The 23,103-nt window shown below is 41.5% G+C and overlaps 1 protein-coding gene across 1 annotated transcript in view; it reads right to left on the minus strand.

Annotated features, from left to right (window-relative positions):
- The window catches only part of MUC6 (mucin 6, oligomeric mucus/gel-forming), a gene marked incomplete at its 3' end in the record, with an annotated part of 92,634 nt that overhangs the window by 41,565 nt on the left and 27,966 nt on the right, over positions 1-23,103 (minus strand). The window contains exons 2-6 of the mRNA XM_014521416.1: positions 10,458-10,517; positions 7,922-7,951; positions 7,073-7,126; positions 2,552-2,792; positions 764-890 (exon numbers count right to left, since the gene is read on the minus strand). Of these exons, the coding sequence (XP_014376902.1) occupies positions 764-890; positions 2,552-2,792; positions 7,073-7,126; positions 7,922-7,951; positions 10,458-10,517 (512 nt within the window). The remainder of the gene's footprint in view (positions 1-763; positions 891-2,551; positions 2,793-7,072; positions 7,127-7,921; positions 7,952-10,457; positions 10,518-23,103) is intronic.

The following is a 23,103-nucleotide window of genomic DNA, read 5'->3' on the forward strand; positions in this document are numbered from 1 at the left end:
GTCAGGCTAGATGATCTGTTCAGGTCCCTCCTGACCCTAGCTACTATGAAACTATGAAGATAAAAAGGTATTGACTGTGGGAGAAATTATTTGGAAACAGAACTAAGAGTAATGACTGTATATGTCGGTAGAGGAATTACAGATACACGTACTTTGAAAAAAAAAAAAAGAATTGCTACATCCTCTGCCCTCTCCCTATCTGTGGTTGTTCAGTCATCTGGGACTAGTAGGCAATGACTGGATGGCAGGCTTGGGTTTCCTGCAAGGAAGTACAAGATAATGGTCTGGAATAGTCCCTGGTCTATCATAAGCTATAATATGTTTCTTTAATTAAAGGTTGTGAGCACTATCCAGATCATAGTGTCAGAACAACTGTGGTCTTCAACTTAATTCCAAATAATTTATTCCTATATCTAGAGTCCTAATGTTACATCCTCTACGAAGAAAAGCACCTGAGGGTAATGGGAGCAACTGTGACTAATCTGTGCTATAACTAATGAGAAAAAATGGATTCTGTGTGTTTTTATATACAACAACTGTTCCTTATAACTGTATCAATAAAGTGAGTAAACTCTTACACTGCAATTTAGGCCTATGAGTCATCATTCCATATGCTTAAGGCCTTTAAGGGGTACATTCAATCTTCCAGCAGATACAAAAATAATGAATGCATGCAAAAACAGTCATTTTGGAATAGGGTAATTTTAGCATTCTAGAAAATCAGGGGAAAATTTCTTTGTCTTCATGATGACATTTAACTCACCATGAGATGGTCATCATTGTTCCACATGACTACCAGTTCCATCTCCAGCAGCTTGGCCACCATGCGGATGTTGTGTCCGAAAGGTGAAATCTGGATACCATTGCTGGTATATGGCAACTTGATGATACTGTAATGAGGGAAAATGGCTTTATCACAGCAATATATGGATGTTCTACCAGGTGCTACTGAACAGTTTTGTTCCTAATGGAGATAAGCTATCTGTATATATTACTTGGCATCAGTACAAAAACGAGCTTTGTTATTTTATAGCAATGACTTTTTTCAAGGCATCTTGAAAATGATTCCCAATGCAAGACAATCCACTCTTTTTGAATAATCCACACTTAGGTTCCAATTTATACAATTAAAAATTGGCCAGTGGAAAGGGAAGTAGATTTGTACGCATGAGTTGTGAGTAAAAAATACTATATACTTCTTGTTGCGCCCAACTTGATTTGTTTTTTTTCTAAAGCAGCAGGATTTTCACATGTCTTCACACAGAGTCTCTGTAAAGAGTAATGGCTGCTGGTGATTGTCCAGAAAAGGTTATGTGAGCCAAAATCTTTTAAAACAAGATTTATACTAGTGTGGGACCCTGACAATCTCAAGGATACACAGAAGACTTAGGTTTCAGGATGAAGCCTGTGTTCTGGTGGATGAGTTGTAGCCCTACAGGGCAATGATGATAAAGAACTAATATATTTAGCTATAAAATATACTTATTTAATTGATACTCTAGGAATAACAAGCTTAAAAAGCAGGCTATGGGGGCTAGTGCCTTTCATTTCCAAAGGTACTCTTGAAGGCTAATTCAAAACGTTAGTTTTTTTTTTACTTAGAGCAGTTTAATACGTTGAGGTATAACTGAAAGTCATCTTTTTCTGCCAGTGACCATTGTACAAAATAAAATACAGATTCCCCATAGACATCCATTCTGTGTGTCTACAGTTAAAAATGTAGTGCTGCCTAGCTGGAAAACAATGATGAAACTTCTTACATCTTCTTACAAGGGGAATTTCACTCTCTGGAGGCCAGACTATATGAATGACTGAAGCATAACCCAGCCAATACATTTCCCAAAGCTTCCCTGTAGTCTAATTCCTTAAATTCCTGCTTTCTGGAGGGGATCATTCTAGGAGTAATGTAAACAGATGCTGACCATGGGAGATTGGGAGTTTTTTGTCACTTGAGCAAGAGAGTTCACAATCACTGATGTTCTAGCTTATCTGAGCTCAAAAAAAGATGCAGCAAAATCTCTGTTTCTCTTTTTACTGATGGCATGAGCTGATCTAGGTGAGTTTGAAACTGGAGAGGAAAAAAGTTTCATTCTGCCTCTCTTCACTAAATTTTGCAAAACTATCTTCAATACTTAATTCAAAAGACTGTCAGCTAAATGTTTATCTGGGGGTTATAGCTTGCTTTAGCAAGAGGAGATGAGGTCAATGTCTGGTTAGGTGGTTTTACATTTAACTTTTATAGCTTTATTCATTGACTTTGGGCATATAGTAGATTGAGTTTTCTCTGTACTTCAATCATCGACCTATTTAGTCGAAAGAGGTAGTTAGTCATGTTAGTCTGAAATCAGTCAGAAGGCAGGGCAGGGCAGCACTTTAGAAACAAACTTCTTCAGAAAGGCACAAGCTTGTGGCGGTTGCCTATGAAAACTTATGCCTTTCTGAACAAGTTAGTGCCCCTCTGCCCTGCCTTCTGCCAAACCGATATAGTGTGACTGACAGGCTCCTCACCTTTCCTTAAGCACTGTCTTTTCCATTTATCCTAGAGTCTTACCCAGTGTCTTTGACCAAAATGTTGCCATTTTCAACGGTGACGGTGGTAGGTCCAAGTTCTATTATGATCCTTGCAATTTTTTTGTTAAGGCCACGGCGGAATTGAATGTTGAAGTCTGGGGCGACATCGCCACATATGGTGACGAGAATGTAGTTGCAGGAGCCAAAGAAGTCATACAGAAAATTATCAAAGGTTGAGAAGTGCCCTCCACCCCAGGTAGAACACACGCCTTTGTTCAATGCTGCAAAGACATGAAAGACAAGATGAATTAAGGTTATTTTGGGCTATGTGTACTGATACTGAAATCTAGTCTAAACACTAGCGTGCAGATCCTAATAGCAGGAAAAGCTGATGGGCTTAGAATCTAAATAGCTGCCAGACCGCATGGATTTTTTCTTTTGCAATGTAGGTAGGATATTTTCCATAGTATCTAAGAGCCTGTACTACTTTTCCCTTATTCTTGTAACTAAATGGAATTTCCACTAAATCATTTTATTTTTCTCTCTTCCTAAAAGTTTGTCAACACAGTACTATGAAAGGTGCTCTGACACCCTTGGAGGACACTTATGTATTTATGGGGCACAGACAGTATGGAAAAAAAATCATAGAAATGTTCATCCTCTGTGCCCCCAAAACTGTACCCAGGGTTGCCAAACATTTGTAAATTTATGGACAATCTGTAAAAGAAGAGGTTAAAAACCTGAGTCCATAAAGTCTGTAAAACTATTTCACTGCCTGTGAAACGTATAGATGTCTGGAAACCCTGCTTTCCCTGCTTCTGCTCACTGGGACTGTCAGAAAGCAGAAATGCTTGGGTATTGTATGTGTGGGAGGCTGGATTCCTCCTTGCTTGCTCTCAGGGCAAGGGCAGGTTTGGCTGGCAGGGACGGAGCATGTCTGAGCATAGCAGGTGGTGCTTGGAGTCTCCTTGTTCTGTGGTCACATTTACCTCCCCCCACCCCACACAGCTTCTGTCCACCTTGTGGAGCATGTGTCCCCTGGGCATCACCTGGGGCAGCATGGGTAGTGCAGAGCTGGCTCAGGGAGAGCAGGGGGGAAGAGCTAGGTGCCTTGGGACTGGACACAAAAGGCCTGCCAGCATGGACTGGGAAACCAGTGATGCTTCAGGGATAGAGGACACACATTAGAGCCTGAGTCTTTGTGGAGAAGTCAAGGCTTGGCATGGGCATCCCAGCCCTCTACACTGCCCCCAAAGCAGTGAGCTCTGGTCCCCCCTCTCCCCTGCCTCACACACAGATGCTCCCATTGTGTGGGCCCCCCATGGGGTACCAAAAACCTGGATATGTCCCTCAGGGCTCTGCCTGGAGCTGGGCTCAGGCATTAGCTTCCCTTGCAGCAGGCAGCTTCTGCCTGCACCCCAGAGGGACGTGGTTACTTCCCCTAGTTTACACGTCACAATGGCTCCAACATGCAGGGGCTGAATCAGAGATTGCAGGAGCTAGAAGCACACAGAGCTAGCCCACAGGACAACAGGCATGCGTTACTGACAGCAGTGCGGATCGTGGGCTGCAAACATGGAGGGGGAACCACCTCGCCTCCCCTGCCCCGCTCATTTGCAGGTATGTGCAGGGAAATCCCTTGCAGATAGATTTCCCCCCGGGCACCTGCAAATGTGGAGCAGAGACCCCGGTGCAAGTCTCCCCTGCCATATTTGCAAACGTGTGGGGGTGGGAAAATCTGTTGCAGAGGGATTTCCCCGCAGGGACCTGCAAACGTAGAGTGGGGAATCTGAGTTTTCCCTGCTTGCAGACACATCCCAAGTTGGACCTCCCTGGAGCACAATACATGGTTGCATAGCTGATGGCACTCCACCAAAGACATCTGTTTCCAGCCACAGTTGTATTAATGCTTATTAGGATCTAAATATAGCATGCTAAATGTAACATATAACCATACCCATATTGGCTAGAATGGGGTGGCAGTCTATGGTCCATGGGTTGGATCCAGTCTGCAGTGCTTTTGGATCTGGCCTGTGGAGCCATGGCTTTGGCAACACTCAGGCACAGGAGACTGCCCATGAAGTGCCACAGTGAGGCAGTAGTGGCTTTGGCAGAAGCAGGCAAGGAGATTTCCTGGCATCATGCCTCAATTGGGCAGTGGGGCTTTCAGAAGCAGTGAGGCTTTGCCCTCAGCATGCCACACTTGGGTGATGGGAAGAAAAGGCAAATGGGTCCTAGTGCCAACCCAGTTCAGATCTGAGTTGGGTCCTGCTGGCCTGCTGGTAGAAAACATTGCCAGCCTCTGGTCTGGAATGGTCTAAACAGGGATGACTATGCTCTGAGCAGGGGGTTGGACTGTATGACCTCAAGGGGTTCCTTTTAGTCCTATTTTTATATGATTCAGTATTTTTGCAAACTTAGTGAGGGATAGATGTCAGGAAAGTTTTTAGTGGTAAAATTCAGTACAGTAAAAGTTGTGTTAACTGGCATTTGACTAACTGGAATACTTTATTAACTGGAATTTCCAGCATGCACATCAAGCATTTCTTGAGCAGGGCTGGGGGTGGGGAAGGGCAAGGGCAGTGGCCCTCCTGTGTGGGCCACACAGGTGCTGCCTGGCCTTCCAGACATTGGGGGGCGGGGCAGGAGTTTGCATGCAGCGACAGCTGCCGCCATCTACCACCCTGAGCTACCACTGCCACCATGTGCAAGCCCAGATAACCAGAATTTTTAGATAACCAGCACCCTCCTTACCCCACTCATGCTGGATAACAAAGCTTTTACTGTATATTCAGAGCTTTTGGTTACTATTAAACTTATATTACTTTTGTTAACAGGGAAGGTATTTTGCTTTGAAGAGAGAAACTTTATGACACTGGACACATCTACACATGCTCTTTACTGTGGAGTTGACTAATTAACTCTGCAGTAAAGACTCACAGTTTACACATGCACCAGTATTAGGGCGCAGTAAACTAATTAACTCCACTGTTGGATATTACTTTCTGGGACAGGAGAATCTTACAGTGAAGGACTTTACTGCACAGAATCACACTTGTAGATGCTGACCAGGCATGCTAATTGTGCCCCATCTGCATAGGTGGAGGGAGAAAAAAATTGGGGGGGGGGCTGGGGGAGGGGATGGTAGCTCCCACTGCTGCATGCATCCCAGGAGTGCACAGAGGGGGTGTGCCCCCAGATCTGCATGGGACAGGGCAGGGTGCCACTGCGGGCTGGGTCGGAGGCTGAGCTTCTTCCCAGCCTGGCTGCCCCCTCCAGGAACAGCTCATTGCAGCTCTGGCCCCAGTATGCAGTGGCAGCCTGCCCAACTGCATTCACAGATCCAGGAGCACACACTCTCCCATGTCTCCTGAGGTGTGGGTAGCAGCAGGAGCTGGGCCCCCCAGACAAGCCAGTCATGGCTCAGTCCTACACTTCTCCAGCCCTGCAGTGCCTGCCCCACCCCCAGCCCCACTCCCTCCCCACCCCTGCTGTGCCAGAAGCCCTCAGCTGGGCTACCTTGCTGGCCTACCGCTGCCCTGCATTTGGCGGGGGGTGGCTAAGCTCTGTTAGTCCCCACTTCCACCACCTATACCCATCAGCCCAGCCAGCCAGGGGCTTGCTCCGCCCCAGGTCAAATTGCTGCTGTGCCAGGTGCACATGTAGACACTGCACTTGGGTACAACTGACTCTAGCAGAAACTGCTCCAGAGTCTGTTGCGTTCCATTAACTGGACATGTAGATGCTCCCACTGAGAACTTTTTTTGGTTGTAGTAGTAATGCATATGTCCTGTCACTGCAAGCATTTACACATATACGTAAGTAGATGAGAAGTCCCATCAAAGTTAATGGGATGCATTATGTCAGTAAACATTGGCGACATGTAGGGGGTGCACGCGGGTGCACGTGCACACCCTGAGATCAGCTGTGCACCCCTTGGAAGAACCAGCTGTGAAACTAGAAGTGCCAATGGAAGTGCACTTCGGGTTTCGCCACTGGCTCGTTGATCAGCCGCTGGGGGACCCCCTCCCCACCCCTGTCAGCGATCAGCGGCTGGGCCCCCCCTCCCATCAGTGATCTGGTGCTCCCCCAGATTCAGGAGGCACCAGTCGCCTGTGTCAGTAAAGTCAAATATCTGCTTAGGTAGTTGCATGATCAGTCTCAGAGCCTTCATTTTCAATATTTTGGGCTTCTTCTTCATAGCAGTTTTGTAAAATCAAGTAAGAATTTACCCATAGCAATGTTTTAAAAATAAGAGCATTCATAATTTAGTTCATAATACATTTTAATCTAAAGGTCCAGTAGCACATTTTTTTCAAATTTTTAGAACACCTGATTTAAATAAATGATTTTAAAAAAATCATACCACTTTCTTTCAGAGCCTGCAGTGTTGAAACCACTTCAAAACATTGACATTTTTCATGTTTTTTTAAATTAATTTTTCAACCCTCTGTAAGGAATACATTGTTTACCATAATGCCCTCTCAGGAGACCCTTCTAAAATTCTCAGTGGCTTTTTATCTAGGGTAGGTGAAGCAATATTATTTCAACAATTCAGTACCTGAATGCAGGGTAGCTTCTTCCTCTAAATTCCTGTACTCTTGGAAGTTCCTTCCTGGAAAATAGGAATTGGTTATTTCTATAGTCTTTTAAGCTGAACCTTGCATGATTTAGTATTAATGCTGTGCTTAGCTTGGATCTGTTAGCAATATGTTAGCTTGCTTGAAGCTTTTTGTGGAGGAATTGGCTTGGACTTGTGAACATAACTCTGGAATAAGTGCTTTTTTTCCATAAATAGGAACAATGTCATAACTTGGAGTAAAATATTTCATTAAAATTCAGTTGTACATAAATAGCTATTGGGATGAGGTATAACCAGGAATTTGGATACCTTGGTTGGGGGGAAGGTGAGGTGCTGAATGCCAGAAAACTGGAGGGATATGCTGAGTGCTTATTTCCTTGTGCAGCAATCACTGCAGCTTCAGTCGGCTCACAGGCTGCTGATGGCTTGGCATGAGCTCCCCAAACATGAGTCACTGCTGAAGTGGTGGCAGCTTGGACTCACTAAGGGATACCATTTTGGGGTTCTTCTTGCCTAAATCAATGCTGTAGCTGGTTTCCCACTTACCTACCCTGTAGTTATACTACTGCTTTTGGGAATGCCGATAAACTCATTCAAGTTTGGAGTTACATGTGTTATATATATATCGTTTCTTGTGAGTTTTATTCTTGCTTAGTAACTTCCATTAACTTTGTCATTTTGCCTATCTGTGCACCTTGATTTTGGTCTATAGGGCAGTAGTAAACAGGGAGCAGAGATAGAAATGGTAAAGGAGAAAACTTGGGGAATTTTGCTTCCTTCAAGATCCTTTATTTTTTTTAACTTGATGATGGTGTGTGAAATACTGACCTGGTTCAAGCCATTCATTGCTTCCTCTACCTAAGAGAACACAAAGTGTTACAGTTTAGTTATATCTTCATATAATTAATATTGGGAAATATAAGTGTCGTAAACCATGCAATTCTGAATTCTCCTTAGCTAAAAAGCTAAATTTAATTATCTTATCACCCACCTGTGAAATCAAACCACTTCTGGGGAGAACATGGCAACTTTTAACAGCCCAGAGAAAGAAGACAAAATAATTTAATATAGAACTTGAGGAAAATAGATTATTACAGCTCATCCAGAAAGAATTTCAAGTAATGAGAATGAGAGATAATTTATTCAAGACAGAAGAACAGATGTCTATTTTTTTTTAAACTTAAAAAGTTATTGTGAGATTTTTCAGATGTAAGTATGCAGGAGTTTTAACCTCCTGTATTGTGTCTCAGTAGAATAATAATGTCTCATTTGGTCCTTTTGTACCATATTGTTATAGATTTAATGCTGTTTTGGATGCCTACAACCAATTGGTTAGTAAACATTATTAATCCATTGCCTTCAGAAACTATCTCCTCATAATTAGAACAGAATGTACACAATCACTATGCTGTGATGCAAAGCTAATATTTTAATTATGTTTGGTTCTGATGATATTATTATTACTAGTGTTGTTGTTGTTGCTAAGTATTTCAACCTATTAAAGACTAAATATATTGCACACCAAATGTTGACACATTATAAAGCAAACATGGCCATATCTTAATTTGCTTTGGGCTTCTGTGAACTCAGGAGCTTATGGCATTTTAAAAATAAATCCCCACCTAAAGGACTTTCTAGCCCAGGGGTGGGCAAAATGCGGCCTGGGGGCTGGATGCGGCCTGTCAGGCCATTCTATCTGGCCTGCGGGACCCCTAAACAATTTAGAAAATTAACATGTATCTGCCCTGGGCTGCCTGTCATGCGACCCTCAATGACTTGCTGAAACTCAGTAAACGGCCCTCTGCCCAAAATAATTCCCTGCCCCTGGACTCTAGCCTGTTCCTTTACAAGATTTAACTGAGCTAATACTGTCATGCTATCTTGGTCTGGAAATGTGATAAGCTTTGACAGTAAGGCAGAGAGTTGGACCACCTACCCCAGGGAGATATACAATATCCCCCAGCATGTCATGTTCACATCAGGATAGAGCTGTTGCTTACAGCCCTTTTTCTGGGAGATAGCACATTTTGCTCTGCTTTGCTTCCCATCCTGACCACATGATGTGCAGAGTCATAGGCGACTGATAGGGGGGACACAAGGGGCATGTGCCTCCCCTGACAGGGCCGCTGCCACTGGTGGCATCTGCAGGAGTTCACCAGCTCCGCCTTCTGTGGGTGCTTGCCAGCTCTGTCCCTGCCGCCAACACCGCCACTGGTGTCTGCAGGTGCCCCCCCAGACTTGGGAGGCACCAGTCACCCACGGGCAGAGTTACTGCATTGCTTATTCCCTGCTGCCTAGGGAAGGGAAGAGTAATGATGAAAGAGCTTCTGTTCTTCTAGCATTATTGGGACTGTGATGTTGGGGAAACCGTACAAAGTGCATGGAGGTCTAGCCCATGCAGGGGTTGTACAAGGGGAAAGATGTTTCTATTCTCCTGTACAGCCATGTAAACTAAGGTCATAATGTAACTCTGGGAAAGTACTTTTCTGGCAATAGTAATCCATTTTATAGTATGGCAAGTCTCTACTTTAGAATGTATTATACACATGTATTCTATACATGATGGATATTTTGCTGCATTCAGATCTAGTGTCTTTTAAATAACCCATTATGTAAGAAAAACTTGCCTGTCCCCAGGCAAGATCTAACATGGCAAAACACTGTATCTTTTGATTTGTGTGAGACAGCATGCTCAGAGAAATTGCTATATTTATCTGTAGGCAGAGTCTTCAAAGAGAATTTTGTAAAGATAGCGAGGCAGTGTTTGAAATGACAAGATCCAGAGAGACATTTCTCTTTTGCTGTGTGTTTTGTACAGTATACAGAAGTCCCTGGTTCTGACTACATCTTGCAGGCATGTCTATGTGTGCCTAGCAATGCACAGCAATAAGATCCAGAGATTATTGCTCTGGAGCTTATTGCTGCTGGGTACACAACTGCATGTGTGCCCGGGATCACAGCATGGTAAATCAGGATGGAGCAGGCCCAGCTGGCAGGGAGCCCTGGGTGTTAGCCTGCCAGTCTGGAGCTGCTCCCCTCAGCTTAACATGCTGTAGAGGGGTTGGCTGGGGCACAAAGGTGCTTCAGTTCAGGGCTAGAAGGCAGGCAGTCCCTGCACTGAAGCACCCTTGTGCCCCCTCCAGTGTCTACATGTGCACTCCTGTGAAGGTCTTTACTGCACAGCAGGATAATACTTGTATTTACAATTACTACCCTCTTGCAGAGTTTATTAATTTTCTCTAGCCTAGGGACATGTGTAGATGCCGGGACAGTTACTGCACAGCTAATTAGTCTACTGCTCAGTAAACCTCTCATGTAAATGTGCCCTGCAACACACATGTTTAACAGTAGGCAAAGCTCTTACCTCTTCTCAGAAACTTCTGCCTTTGGTAAAACTGCTGGGACATATATCTTGCTTCATATCCTGTGAAACGAGAAAGCATCATATATAAATTATCTTCAGAAGAAAAAAGGAAATGAATATTCATTTCCTTAAGAAATGCTTCAAAACAGGGTCAGTTCTAAGAGCAATATCCCATCTTTGATGTATGATGTACAGTAGTGATACTGAGAAGAACAGTAATTGTGCTTGTAATGAATAATCTTTTTCAACTGGTGATAAGAAGCAAAATGACAAAAAGCAAAGAGTATCCTGCAGAAATTAAATATTCCTCTGCATCTACTGCTCTCTCACCACACAACTTAATATGAAGGTAGTACATAGACCAAGATATTTATTAAGTGTAAATAATAACTGAAACCTAGTTACATTCCCTGAGGGATGCTGGAGCAAGACTAACCACTTGGTTCGTGGCAGAGAGAGAAAGGAGGAGTCAGGTTCTCTCTCCTGTTCTATATGGTGCTATATTTAACATACTCATCATTGCTTAAAATAGCTTTTGCTCTCAGGTTTCATCTGCTGTCTGCATTAAGCAGAACTTGATGGAGCAAATAACTAATGCAATGATTGGTAATGCTGTTTGAATGCATTTCAGTGCAGCTTTTGAATCCTCAATTTTTTTCTTGGGGAATCAAAATTGTAGCAAGGCAAATGACTGTGAAAAGCTAAATTCTGCAAAAATGTTTGCAAGAAGGAAGAAGTTCAAAATTAAGTTGTTGAACTTCTGTGAGACCCCATACCTTGGCCACCTGTAAAGTTCCATATTTTACTTTATATTTCTGCAATCTTTATAGATGCCAGGCACATGAGAGAGATCCTGATATTTCAATCAAACAGAGCCCAGGGGAATCATATCTTTAAAAGAATCCTGTTGCATGAGTAAGAGTTACTGCTTGTAGAGTTTATAGAAGTAAACGTCAGTTTCCTTCATCTCTGAATCACATACTAATCCCTAGGACCTAGAAAAGACAGACCTAATGATAACTGTCTTTACTTCTGCTTTGTAAAGCCATAGGGAATCTGTGGAGCCCTGGACAGCTCCTGGTATAATTTAAAGAAAAGCAGATCACTAGCTGTTCCATGCTGTGCCAACTTAAAGCTACTTCAGATGGGTTATACAAGCCTACAGTGTGCCATAGTAATTTTTCTTCTTATTCTGGCCTGTTCCCCATGCAAAAAGAGGCCAAACAGAGTAGCAGAGAGCCAGGTATTCTGGCTATCTGACAGCTGAGGATTCAGGCCCATTGTGGCTGTTGAGTTTGTGTAGTCTTTGGCCCCTGCCACACACTACATATATTATGCAATTAACTGGTTATTCATGCAATAAATTTAGACTGGTCATACGTGCAAAGTGAGACCAGTCACACGTGCAAAGTAATTATCACACAATTAACTGGTTAATGGCATAATAAATATAGATCAGCCACACGTGCAAAGTAATTATAATGCCATAAAACTGTCCATCCAGCTATAAAAGAGCTGACCAGCTACAAAGTTAGTGCTTGGAAATGTGTAACAACTTTATAGTTGGTTTCTCTCCAGCTTTAATTTGAACATTTGGCAGGGCCCTTTGGTACAGACACATATCTTTATTCAAGAATCCATTATCAGCAGGTGTACAGTTCCTTGATTTCTGCAACTAAACCCAAAACATGAAAACTGAATCTGTTCTACTCTTAGCAACAGACATCAAGAGTGGTTACAACTGGCTCTTGCATGTGTTTGGTAGGGAGGACATGAGAAAGATCCCTGAGGTCAGTTCTGAAGAAGACTCCTCTTATGAGAATGATGGAAAACATAAGGTCTAAATGTTTGATTCCCCAAACTTTTTAAATCACTGAGCTCATAATAAATAGCATGCTGTCTTTGGATGCTGTCAGAGTTGCAGAAAGCCAGTGTCAAAATGCTAAATTTAGTCTACTCTTATTGAGTTTCTTGGAATAATCATTGAGGACATTACTATCAAATATCACAGAGAATTGGGTGCATTAAACCTGTATTCCTTAAACCTGTATTAAATGTTTGGCTCTAAAAATTCTGGTGTATAAAATATGGACCAATTTGCTGATGGCCTGTCACTCAGTTTGGATCCTATCAGATTTGATCTAGTCAAACTATTTAATGCAGTGATTTTTGCTCATGAGAAATGTTCTTCTTGACATTCCTAGTTCTGAAGAGATTATTTAAAGCATCCTGTTATTCTTTTAAATCTTTTGACAAATTTATAACATTCTAGGTGCTATACTTGCACTGAAAGGCATTTTCAGGGAAGCCCTGTGTGTCTAAAGCTGGCCAGGGATTTTCCTTTGGAATGATTTGCTGATGGAAACAGTTCAGCAAATTGATGTTTTCTACATTTTTGCTGAAAATCTTCTATTTTGTCAAGAAATTTTTAACTGAAAGATTTTTCACTTTTTGGTTTTGAATTGACCTGAAGAGTTTGATTTTGATTCAGTTCAACAAAATATTAAGCTGTATTTCCCTATCAGTGCATTTCTTACTGGGGCTGTAGTTTGGGCTCACAGTGGAGCAATGCAATGCAGATTTCCCTCTGATTGAGCTACTTGTTTTATCATGGAAGCCACATGGTGAAATATGTAGTCCAGAGTACACCTAACACACACCAACAGGATTGGGTTTCTCACAAAATGTAGCACTCATGGGGGCATTGCCTACTCTAGTATATACTAGCCCAGGGGTTAGAGTTCACAGCTAGGTGTTGAGTTCTGGTTTCTGTTTCCAGGTTTTGGAGTTTTTTCATAGTTGTTAGGGTCAGAAGGGATCTTCATAGATCATTCAGTCCAACTCCCTGCCTTGGGCAGGAAAGAGCTCTGGGGTCATATGACCCCAGCCAGGTGCTTGTCCAGTCTCCTTTTAAAGACCCCCAAGGTAAGGGAGAGCACCACTTCCCTTGGAATCCCATTCCAGAGTTTTAAATTCAATGAATATGTATTCTAAAATGCATAAAAAGACCTTGAAGCAGAAACAGGAGGCCAGGTAACTCCCCTCATAAGAAATCATTGTAGTCACTAGGCTACAGTTTAGGCTCCCTCTTGCACTCTCTCTTTTGTATTCCTTTCTGATTAGTAGCTCAACTTCAACAAGAAAGGTGGGGGGTACACCACCTGCACTTTGCCTAGACCTTAGTAGCTAGGGCCCTCTCTACAGTTGAGAAATATGGATTTGACCTGCTTCAAACTGAGGAGGTTGTAGAACCCAGGTCACTTGCCCCCTGCAAGCATGATCCAGTTGTCAGGCTGTTATATAAATGTGGACACCGTGACCTCTAGCAGCTGTGTTTTAAAAGAAAGCAATTATTTGAAAGACAAGTTGGGTCTTGTGTCATTAAAAGGCTCTGGGTTCTGGAACCCAAGTGAACAGTTGCCTCCCTGCAGCCCTCACTCAGGTGCCTAAGCTCCAGCAAAGGCACAAATTCAGACACATGCTTATGCTTAGATTCTCCTTGTTGGCTCATTCTAGCTGGCCTGCCCCTAAATATGAGTTTGTTTTGGATCATCCTTCTGACGTACCTTACTCTCCCCATGTATTATGCAGGCCCCATATATGCCTAAAGTTGCATTTTGAATTCCAAACCAAGTGCTTGGGTCTAAAAGGAGTTGCAGCGCCAAGCTTGTGTTTAAGTCTTACGTTGATCTAGTCCTAAACTTCCACTGCAGCCAAAATTCAGTAGTGTTCAGCCCAGAATTAAGTGCAGGTCCCCCTCAGAAATGGTTATTATATTTTAAAGGTTTGCTTGAGAACTATTTCAGAGGTTGCTTTTCTGATCTCCCCTGAAATATGGGAATTATGTCTAAAACATAAAATTGTTATATTAAAACCTCTGGCTCACAAAATGGCTCCTTGCAAGGGAGAGATTCTGGGACCATTGTATGAGATCATGGATCATTATGTTGGTAGCTGGATACACAGTCTGTCTACTACATCATGTTTATATGGCCCCCATCACTAGCACCTCAATGTGTCACATTCTTTATGTGTATTCACCCTTGGACCTCCTCTGTGAGGTAGGTATATACTGTTATCCCCATTATACAGATGCCAATAAAGTACTTGGGCACAGAAATGCTTAATATTTAAGTGTCTAGCCTTGGAGTGGTATCCTGCATCTTCAGGGACATCTAGGCTCCCTATGCTGTACATGGAGTGAGTTAAACATGTTTGAACAGTGTCTAAACCAGTTTGTATGCTGAAAAGGAAATGCCATCCCCTAAGTACCTCTCACAGATCTGGAATCCACATTCTGGAAACCTTTTGGGGAGGTGGGCATCTACAGCCTTTCTCTCAAAGGAGTGCTTGGGAATTATTCATTCTTTTGAACCATACCTGGAAGAGCTGGTGCTTGTCCTTCTTAATATAATAGACAAGTGGCTGGGACAGTCACTCAGGATATAGCGGGCTCCCATTCAATTCCCTTATCTGCCAGAGGAGATTCAACCCCATGTCTCCTTGAGAGTGCTCTAACCATCATGCTGCAGACCATTCTAGGTGGGGAACTCACCACCAATCCTGTTCAAGTTGAGCCAGAGAAAGGGAGCATTTTCCCTTGCTTATAGTTAGGACATTCACCAGAGGGGAAAGAGACTCTGCTCCAAGGAGGGTTTATGTATTTTATCCAAAGACTGTGTGATGTAAACAAGAGAAGCAGTCTTTGGATCAGAACTCAAGTCTTTTCCTCTCCAAGTTGAGTGGTCTAATTAATACTGAATTTTTAATGCTCATTGGCATCCACCCTGAAATATCCTATAGCCTAGTCCAGTGGAGGCCAATGTTTTTGGTAGTTGTGCCACAAATTAGCTCCACACTTTCCCCAAATGCCACTCCCATCCCCTTCCTCTGCCTGATTGGCTGCTCTGTTTTCTGCTTCCTGACCTATGCTCCCTGTCTGATTTGCTTCTCTGTGTTTTGTTCCTTGCCTTACCCATCACTGTATTGTCTGTCCCTTTCCCTATCTCCCATGTGCCACACACAGCAGCTGCCCAAGCTACTTGTAACCAACCTGCAACATGTGTGCCACCCTTTGTCTAGTCATGAACTGTGGCTATACACATTCTCTAAGGTTGGGGGTGCATTTTAATTAGAGCATGCCCCTGCCATCATTTTGAAATGTGGGACACTGAACATATGAGACACTGTGGCATGCTGGACAGTTTTGATTAGAATGCTCCAGACAACCTGATTAATCAAGTCTGTTCCAACACATCCTAATCAGAACAGATCAGAGTATGTATATAGGTACCCAAGGAGACTAACCAAGGAAATGACATCTCCTAAGTAACTCTCTCAGATCTGAGGTTCACTTGGAATCCACATCCTGAAAACCTCTCTGGAAGGTGGGCATCTACATCCTTTCTCTCAAAGGATTGTTCAGAAATTGTTCTTTCTTTTGAACCATACCTGGAAGAGGTGGTGCTTCTCCTCCTTAATATAATAGACAAGTGACTGGGACAGTCAGTTAGGACATAGTAGACTCACATTCAATTCCCTTATCTGCCAGAGGAGATTCCAACCCAAATCTCCTTGAGTGTGTCCTAACCATCATGCCATAGACCTGGGAGAGGTGGTGAAATAATGACAAGGCATTGGTGCCACCTCTAAGCCGTCACTTAGGTTCTAGTTAGTAGGGGTATGCGAAGCAGGCCCTATTCAATTCCGATTTGACCCAAATCAGGAACAGTGATTCGATTAATTGATTTGGATCACTGTCTCTGATTTGATTCGACCAAATCCAAATCTAAAGATTCAATGCTGATTTGGAGAATCAGTGATTTAGACATAGACACAGCTTTAAAAGTTTTTTCTACATACCTTGAGGCACCAGCATGGCTTGTGAACACTGTGATGCTGGGGTGGATGGAGTGTCCCACAGAAGTGTGTGTGCATGGGAGGGCCCTCCATATGCTCAGCAGTGAACCCAGAAGTGTACTGGAAGTACTTCCGGTCCACTTCCAGGTCTGCCAGGGGGCACGCAGGGCCCTCCCCCCCATACCCCTCCAGCTTGGCAATCAGCCATGGGGAGACCCCTGGTGCCCCCCCAGACACAGGGGGGAGCTGGAGGGAGGTGTGGAAGGGCCCCCTGTGCACTCTCCGCCACACCCAGAAGTGGACCGGAAGTGCTTCTGGTCTACTTCCAGGTCTGCTGATCAGCGCACTGGGGAGCCCCCCACGCTTCTGTGGGATGCTCCATCTGCCCCACCATTGCAACATTCACGAGCCTCTGCTACCTAGGGATATGTAGAAAAACACATTTAAAGCTGTGTCTATGTCCAAATCACCGAATCTTTCCAAATCTCTCTCATTTGATTCGGAAAGATTAAAAGGACTCCTGATTTGATTCAGATTTGGAGATTTGGCCACTGAATGGGGCCAAATCTCTGCTGAATCAAATCAGGGACTGAAGCTTTGCACAGCCCTGCTAGTTAGTGATGCAAGAAAATGGTATGGGTTTTTTTTTTTAATTGATATGAAAACTAGACTTTTTTATCTGAAATTAATTGAAACCAGACCAATTCATTGAAACCACACTGTAAATTTGTAGTATTTTTTCTCATCAAAACTGTACTTCAGCCTCTGTGATGGTTTATTAGGGGAATCATATCTAATACTGTGAAGTAATATGTAAGCACCTAGGATGATAACAAAACACACAACCTGAATTCAACTTAAGATTCAGCAGCAGATTCTGATATTGCTTATAATGTTGTTAATGAGGTCAGTGGAATTACTTTGAATTAATAACTACATAACTGAGATGAATTATTGGAAGCCCACAGAATGGCTTTAGTTGCTCAGATTTTTCTTTTTTTTCCCAGTGCTATAGTTCTGATTCAAGAACAATATGTACTCTTACTTGGCTTGTATCATATGGACCATCAGGTGTGGTAAGCACAATACAGGAGAAATAAATTTGACTTTGTTCAAACAAAACTAAATAAATTATGCATTTAGCAGCTTGAACCATGAAATATTTGGCAGCTTGCTGAACAATTGTAACAACTGATGATTATAGAGCAGACATGGAACAAATAAAAGGAAACCACAGTCTAAAGCAACACAAATCAATTGTAATGTAAGGTAGGCACTAAAATAATCCACTAGAAATGCTTCTGAGGGGAAAATAAGAGCCTTAGAGAATCAGCACACATTTGTCAACCCCTTTAAAAATGTTTAAGGGTATCTGTGGTGTCCAAAGGGATTGATTGGGCCAGGAAAGGAAAGTCTTCATGAAACAGAAATATGTTAATAAATATGAACAGCAAAGACCACAATAATTTCCAATACAAGGGTCATCTTTACAAGGACAGATGGAAAAAAATTTTCACCTTTTTCTAAGTCATATGTAATACCTTCTGCCTTATCTTAATGGGTACAAATTCTGGGCACAGTTCAATAGAGAGTTTATGTACAGTTCTCCCACTGGAATCAGTAGAGAACTTCATAATGAATACTGCAGGATGGAACCCCATTGCTGTTTATCAGCACAACATACCATCCACCACAGGTCTATGCAGATATTAGTCTCAAGTATGTAAGTGCCATCATTCACTGACTACATGCAGTACAGTGAATGATCCAGCAAGGGTTTCAGTAATCAGAAATTCCAAGGAAGGAAACATATTTTTAAACCTGTACTCTCTTCAGTTATATATTTGTGAAATGTGCAGATGCATTTTTTAACGTCCATGGGGAAACAATACAAGTTTCAATGATTTGTAATTCCATTGAGGATGGGAAAAGAAAGATCTGAATCCCATGCATTGTTTGTGTAATAGTGGAATCTCACACTTTTCTTTTTTAGTGCACCCCCATTTTCCTTTGAAAAACACAGTAAAATATCCATCAGAAGAAATGCCATGTCTAGCTAGATATCTTAGACTTACCTGTGCAGTGTAGAAAACTGCAGGTTAGTAGCAGTAGTACCCAAAGCATGGTGTCTGCCCTGGGTAGAGAGTTTTCAGGGCTCTCCTCCCCTACCTACTTGAAGAGGGCAGTGCTGCTGCTGCCACCTTCTCAGCTTGCCTTTTCAAGCTTGGATACTTTATATATACAACTGCAAGGCCCTCCCTCATTCCCATGGGCAGCAGCTGATAATGTGGAATAATCGCCAAACAGGATCTCCTTTTTATCAGGTTCAAAACACCGATAGGCCACTTATAAAGTAAAAAAAGAAAAACATTAAACTCCATCAGTTCATTATCATTTTTCCAGTCTGTTTAATGAATTCTCTTTGAAACTGTTCAAATACATTTAACTCTATTTACTGAACAGATTTGGTATTGCATCCAAAAGAAAGAAATCAGTGCTACGCAAATGGTGATAGTATGTGATAAGGAAAGGAGTACTATGGGGAGCTATTGAAAATGGATAGAAGATGGTGGGTGGAGGAACTCCTGTCAGGTGTGAACTGCAGTGAAGGTGGCATGGGTGATGAAAAAGCATGAGTAGCCAGAACCTTTTGATTAACTCATCTTTCTCTTTGAACAGTTTTATTCATTCTTTCATTATTTGACTTTTCAAGCAAAATGGTAAGAAACTTTGCTGCAGTCAAAATTATAGTATTTTTCCCTGTTATGGGCATGGTGGTGAAGAAACGAGAAAAGAATTGTAGCTTACCCGAGATCCTATTTTTGTTTGCACTGACATGTCAATTGCCTTACTGGGAAATCCCATTACAACACTCTTTAGTACCCCTCTACAAGTGATCCCTTCAGCTGAGAGTTCATGCATGTTGAGTGTCAAGATGAGTAGACTGTAGCAAGGCTGCCACCATTGTACTGATTATGTGTAGACAGATCCTCAGACTACTATTGGCTACTTTCACATCTGTCGAGCATAGAAATTACCTTTAAAAAAGTTGATTTCACCAAAAGATTTTTTCTTTGGTATTACAAAAATGTGATTGAAAAAATTGTCTTTCCCTGTGAAACTACCAATACCTGAAGAAGAATGCCTTACATTCAGAAGCTTGCCTAAAACTATTCCAACCATGCAGTTGATCCAATAACAGACATCACCCACAAATCTTTGCCTCTGCTAATAGGTACATATGTCTTCTGTTTTTCTTATAACATGTGGATTCCACATTTAGTACATTTAGTAACATCCCTGAATTTCTGTCTCTGTCATAAGCAGATTAACACATGGGCCAGCAGGGCCTGGGTCCAGGGGCCTCTGCCGATCAGGGGCCCCTGGAAGCCTAGGTTTTCCCTCAGATGCCTGCCCTCCCACAATGCCTACATTCAGTGTGGTCAGATACAGGATAAGTATTCTTCAATTTTGATGCAGTTCTTACTTACTGGTGAGTTATGGATAGCAATATAAAGCATATAAGAAGATGACTTATATGCATACTTATCTGCATACCAGACATCAGAAATATGCAAATAAGTTATCTTATTTAATTTATGTCACTCACTGTAAAACTCCAGTGAGTGAGTAAGAACTGGGTCCACACCTCCGCAGGACCACCACCAGTACTGGAAGAAGGCTTCTCCTGCTGCTAGAGCCCAGGGAAGGAGGAGAGGGAGAGGGATTCTCATCATTTTCTTCTTGCCCAGGGCCCCCCAAAAATTGTAATCTGTCTTTGGTCTCTATGACTTCTTGGGGTATTTTCCTGCCTTTTCCCCCCTGCTACCTTCAAGCCTTCTGAGTAGTTTTCTAGTGGTTCCTCACCCTGTTTACACTCATATCCATCTCCAAGGACAAACTTATGGGCACAAACAGAAAATCAATATTTTTTAATGTAATATTGTACTCAAATATTGTGTTCCTCTGCTTCCTCCCTCAATTTATGCACAATCAGTATTGTCTTGTCAACATGGCCAAAATCACCTTTAGATATTCTGGCTTAGAAATCTGTTTTAAACAATGTTTTTCATCCTGCTGCCTCTCCACTACAAGAACAGATATCTGCTGACATCTTTGTTAAAAGCTCCTCTCAGTTTGCACAGAATTGGAGGCGTCTTGGTAAAGTGCAGGGTGTGTGTGTGTGTGTGTGTGTGTGTGTGTGTGTGTGTGTGTATACACCCCGCCCCCCCTCCACTTTACCAAGACCCCCTGCACTTCTTTACCATATATATAGGTCCTGCCAGGGTACATCCATTTTGGAATGCTCTGTCTGTATTACAGCTAATTCTCTTACCGTGTTTTACCCCCTGACACAAATATCAGAAAGTCTATGTTTTCCTTCATAAGAGTGAATCTCTAGACACTCAACTCTGTCCCATGATTGATCAAACTTCATAACAACCAGTATTTTTTTTTTTTTTTGCGGGGGGAAGGGTTATGATCTTTTTTAAAAATTTACATTACTCTTTTTTGTAAGTCATAAATACTATATATTTGTCCTGGTAACATCACAAAAGTCAAGTGGAAGAGAATTGTAATAATATCTTAATAAGGAAGGCAAACCCATTTTTTAAACAATGAAAGCCTTCCAGCCTGATTTTAAAAGACAGGGTTTTTTTTTCCTTTGAAAAACTACTTTTCTTTTTTTGGTTTTATTCTTCTGCAACAGAAAAACAGACAAAAAATGGTTCAAAATGATTGAAACTTTCTAGCCAAAAATTACCAAACACTAAAATACTTTTAAACCCAAACTGCAAGTTTTTCAACTGAGAATTGTGTTTTGGGCTTTTGTGTATGTTTTAAATCTTGGCTCTATTCTACACCCATCCTTTTTCTTAGGTAACTATTTAGTTGATCCTTCTCTACATGTTCCAGGTAGTATAAAAGGTTTATTTTTGCCATCTTTTCCTGGTCTTAACTGCCTTTTGTTAAATCTCTACATTTTTAAGTTGAAATTAGAAAAGTAAAGTTAAGTTCCTATTTTCAAAAGTGAGTTGTGATTTTTAGGTACTTCGCATTTTACATCAGGAATTGATATAAAAGCTGAAATCTGGAAAAAAAATTGAAGCTTTTTAAAGTATACCAAATTTAACTCTCCAAATCACTAGTCACTTAATGAAAATTTTGGCCACAGTGGGCACATCTACATGTTAATTAATGTGCCATAATTACTGTGCATTAATTTAGTACTTGCATAATTTAGTACTGTGCAGTGGCACTGGTGCATGGGTTTTTTCAGGTGCTTACTGTTCAATAGTTTAATATTATGGTGCAGTAATGTATTAGCATGGATTTTGCCTGGCATGCTACCGCGCAGTGTTATTGGGCTACTGTGCAGTTAGCATCTCATATAGGCTCACCCAGTGAGAAAATACTAAGTTCTCAATGACCTTAGTATTGTTAACCTAAATGAATAGTACTACAGTACATGTATTTTTGTAAGACAGTGCTTCATGTTAGCATGTAATACACTAAGTTTTATAAAAAATGAGATCTACATTCTTATTAAAGCAACACAAAGCAATTTAATTTTCCCTTCAAGAATATGACCAGTGAGTAAACAATCAGGAACTATAACATTCCCTAGTAAATAATTCAGTGAATAACTTGTCTTAATAGAAGCTTTCCTTCTCCTTCGTTGAATTGATTAAAAAAACCCCAAACAAACAAACTAGCACTGTCACTGTCAAAATGATATTTCTTTCCCCCACCGACTATAACTTTCTCAGCGAGTGATGGCAATGAAGCCAGTTTGGTTTTAATGAGTTCTGTGGAAGGTTTATAAGTTTGGACATTCAGTAGTGAATTATGTGCCATTGTGAATGTATGAGATTTGACATTTGGCAACCGGAAGTCCTTCATTTACTTATTAGAGAAAACAGCATTGTCAGTAGCAGTGTGGGTTGACATACCCTGCTCAACCAAATGCAGGGGCTAGTTCTAGGCAAGAAACAGTATTTGACTCCCTGAAAATGTGGGTTTAGGGCATTGAATCAGTTAGCTTGAAGCTGAAATAAGTTTGCCAGTTCACTTCATAGAGCATTAAATAGCTATCATATCTTAACAACTCTCAGTCTGTCTACGTGTGGTTGGATTCAAAATTGTGACCTAGAGGTAGAAGTTTAACATCTTATTACATTTTCTTGAGCTTACAGCCTTCCTATGTAGTTACCTTTTTAAATAATTTTTTTATCACTTTCATATACACAGAAAGACAAATATTACAAAGAACATATTTTGATAAAGATGAATATAAACATTATTGTCAAAAATATTTTCAATTTCTCAGATTTATGGCAATGTTTTTGGCTATTCATTGTATTAAAGTGATTATGGTAAAAATTTTCCCTTCAGCTATGTAGGAAGAGCTTGTTGATAAATCAACTTAAAAGATTAATTTTATATATAATATTTGATAAAGGCATACAAGCATCATAATAACCTAGGTATATTTATAGGTGTCCTTTTAAGTAAATTTCATTTAGTTTTTCAGAAGTGATCAAAATTATCAGTCTCAGGATGCATCTACATGAAATGCTTTACTGTACAATAGAGCAAATTACTGTGCAATAAGCATCACCTTCTACATGTTCAGACCCTTACTGCGCAGTAATTTGCTCTACTTGGCAGTTAATTTGGTGATTCCTTTAGGATCCCCCTGGAGGAATGCAGGTAGCAAATGCAGGTAGCAAATTAAATGCCCGGTAGAGCAAATTACTGCACAATAAAGGTCTGCACATGTAGA

This window comes from Alligator sinensis, unplaced genomic scaffold (assembly GCF_000455745.1).
Source record: "Alligator sinensis unplaced genomic scaffold, ASM45574v1 scaffold5_1, whole genome shotgun sequence".
In the NCBI taxonomy this organism is placed as follows: Eukaryota; Metazoa; Chordata; order Crocodylia; family Alligatoridae; genus Alligator; species Alligator sinensis.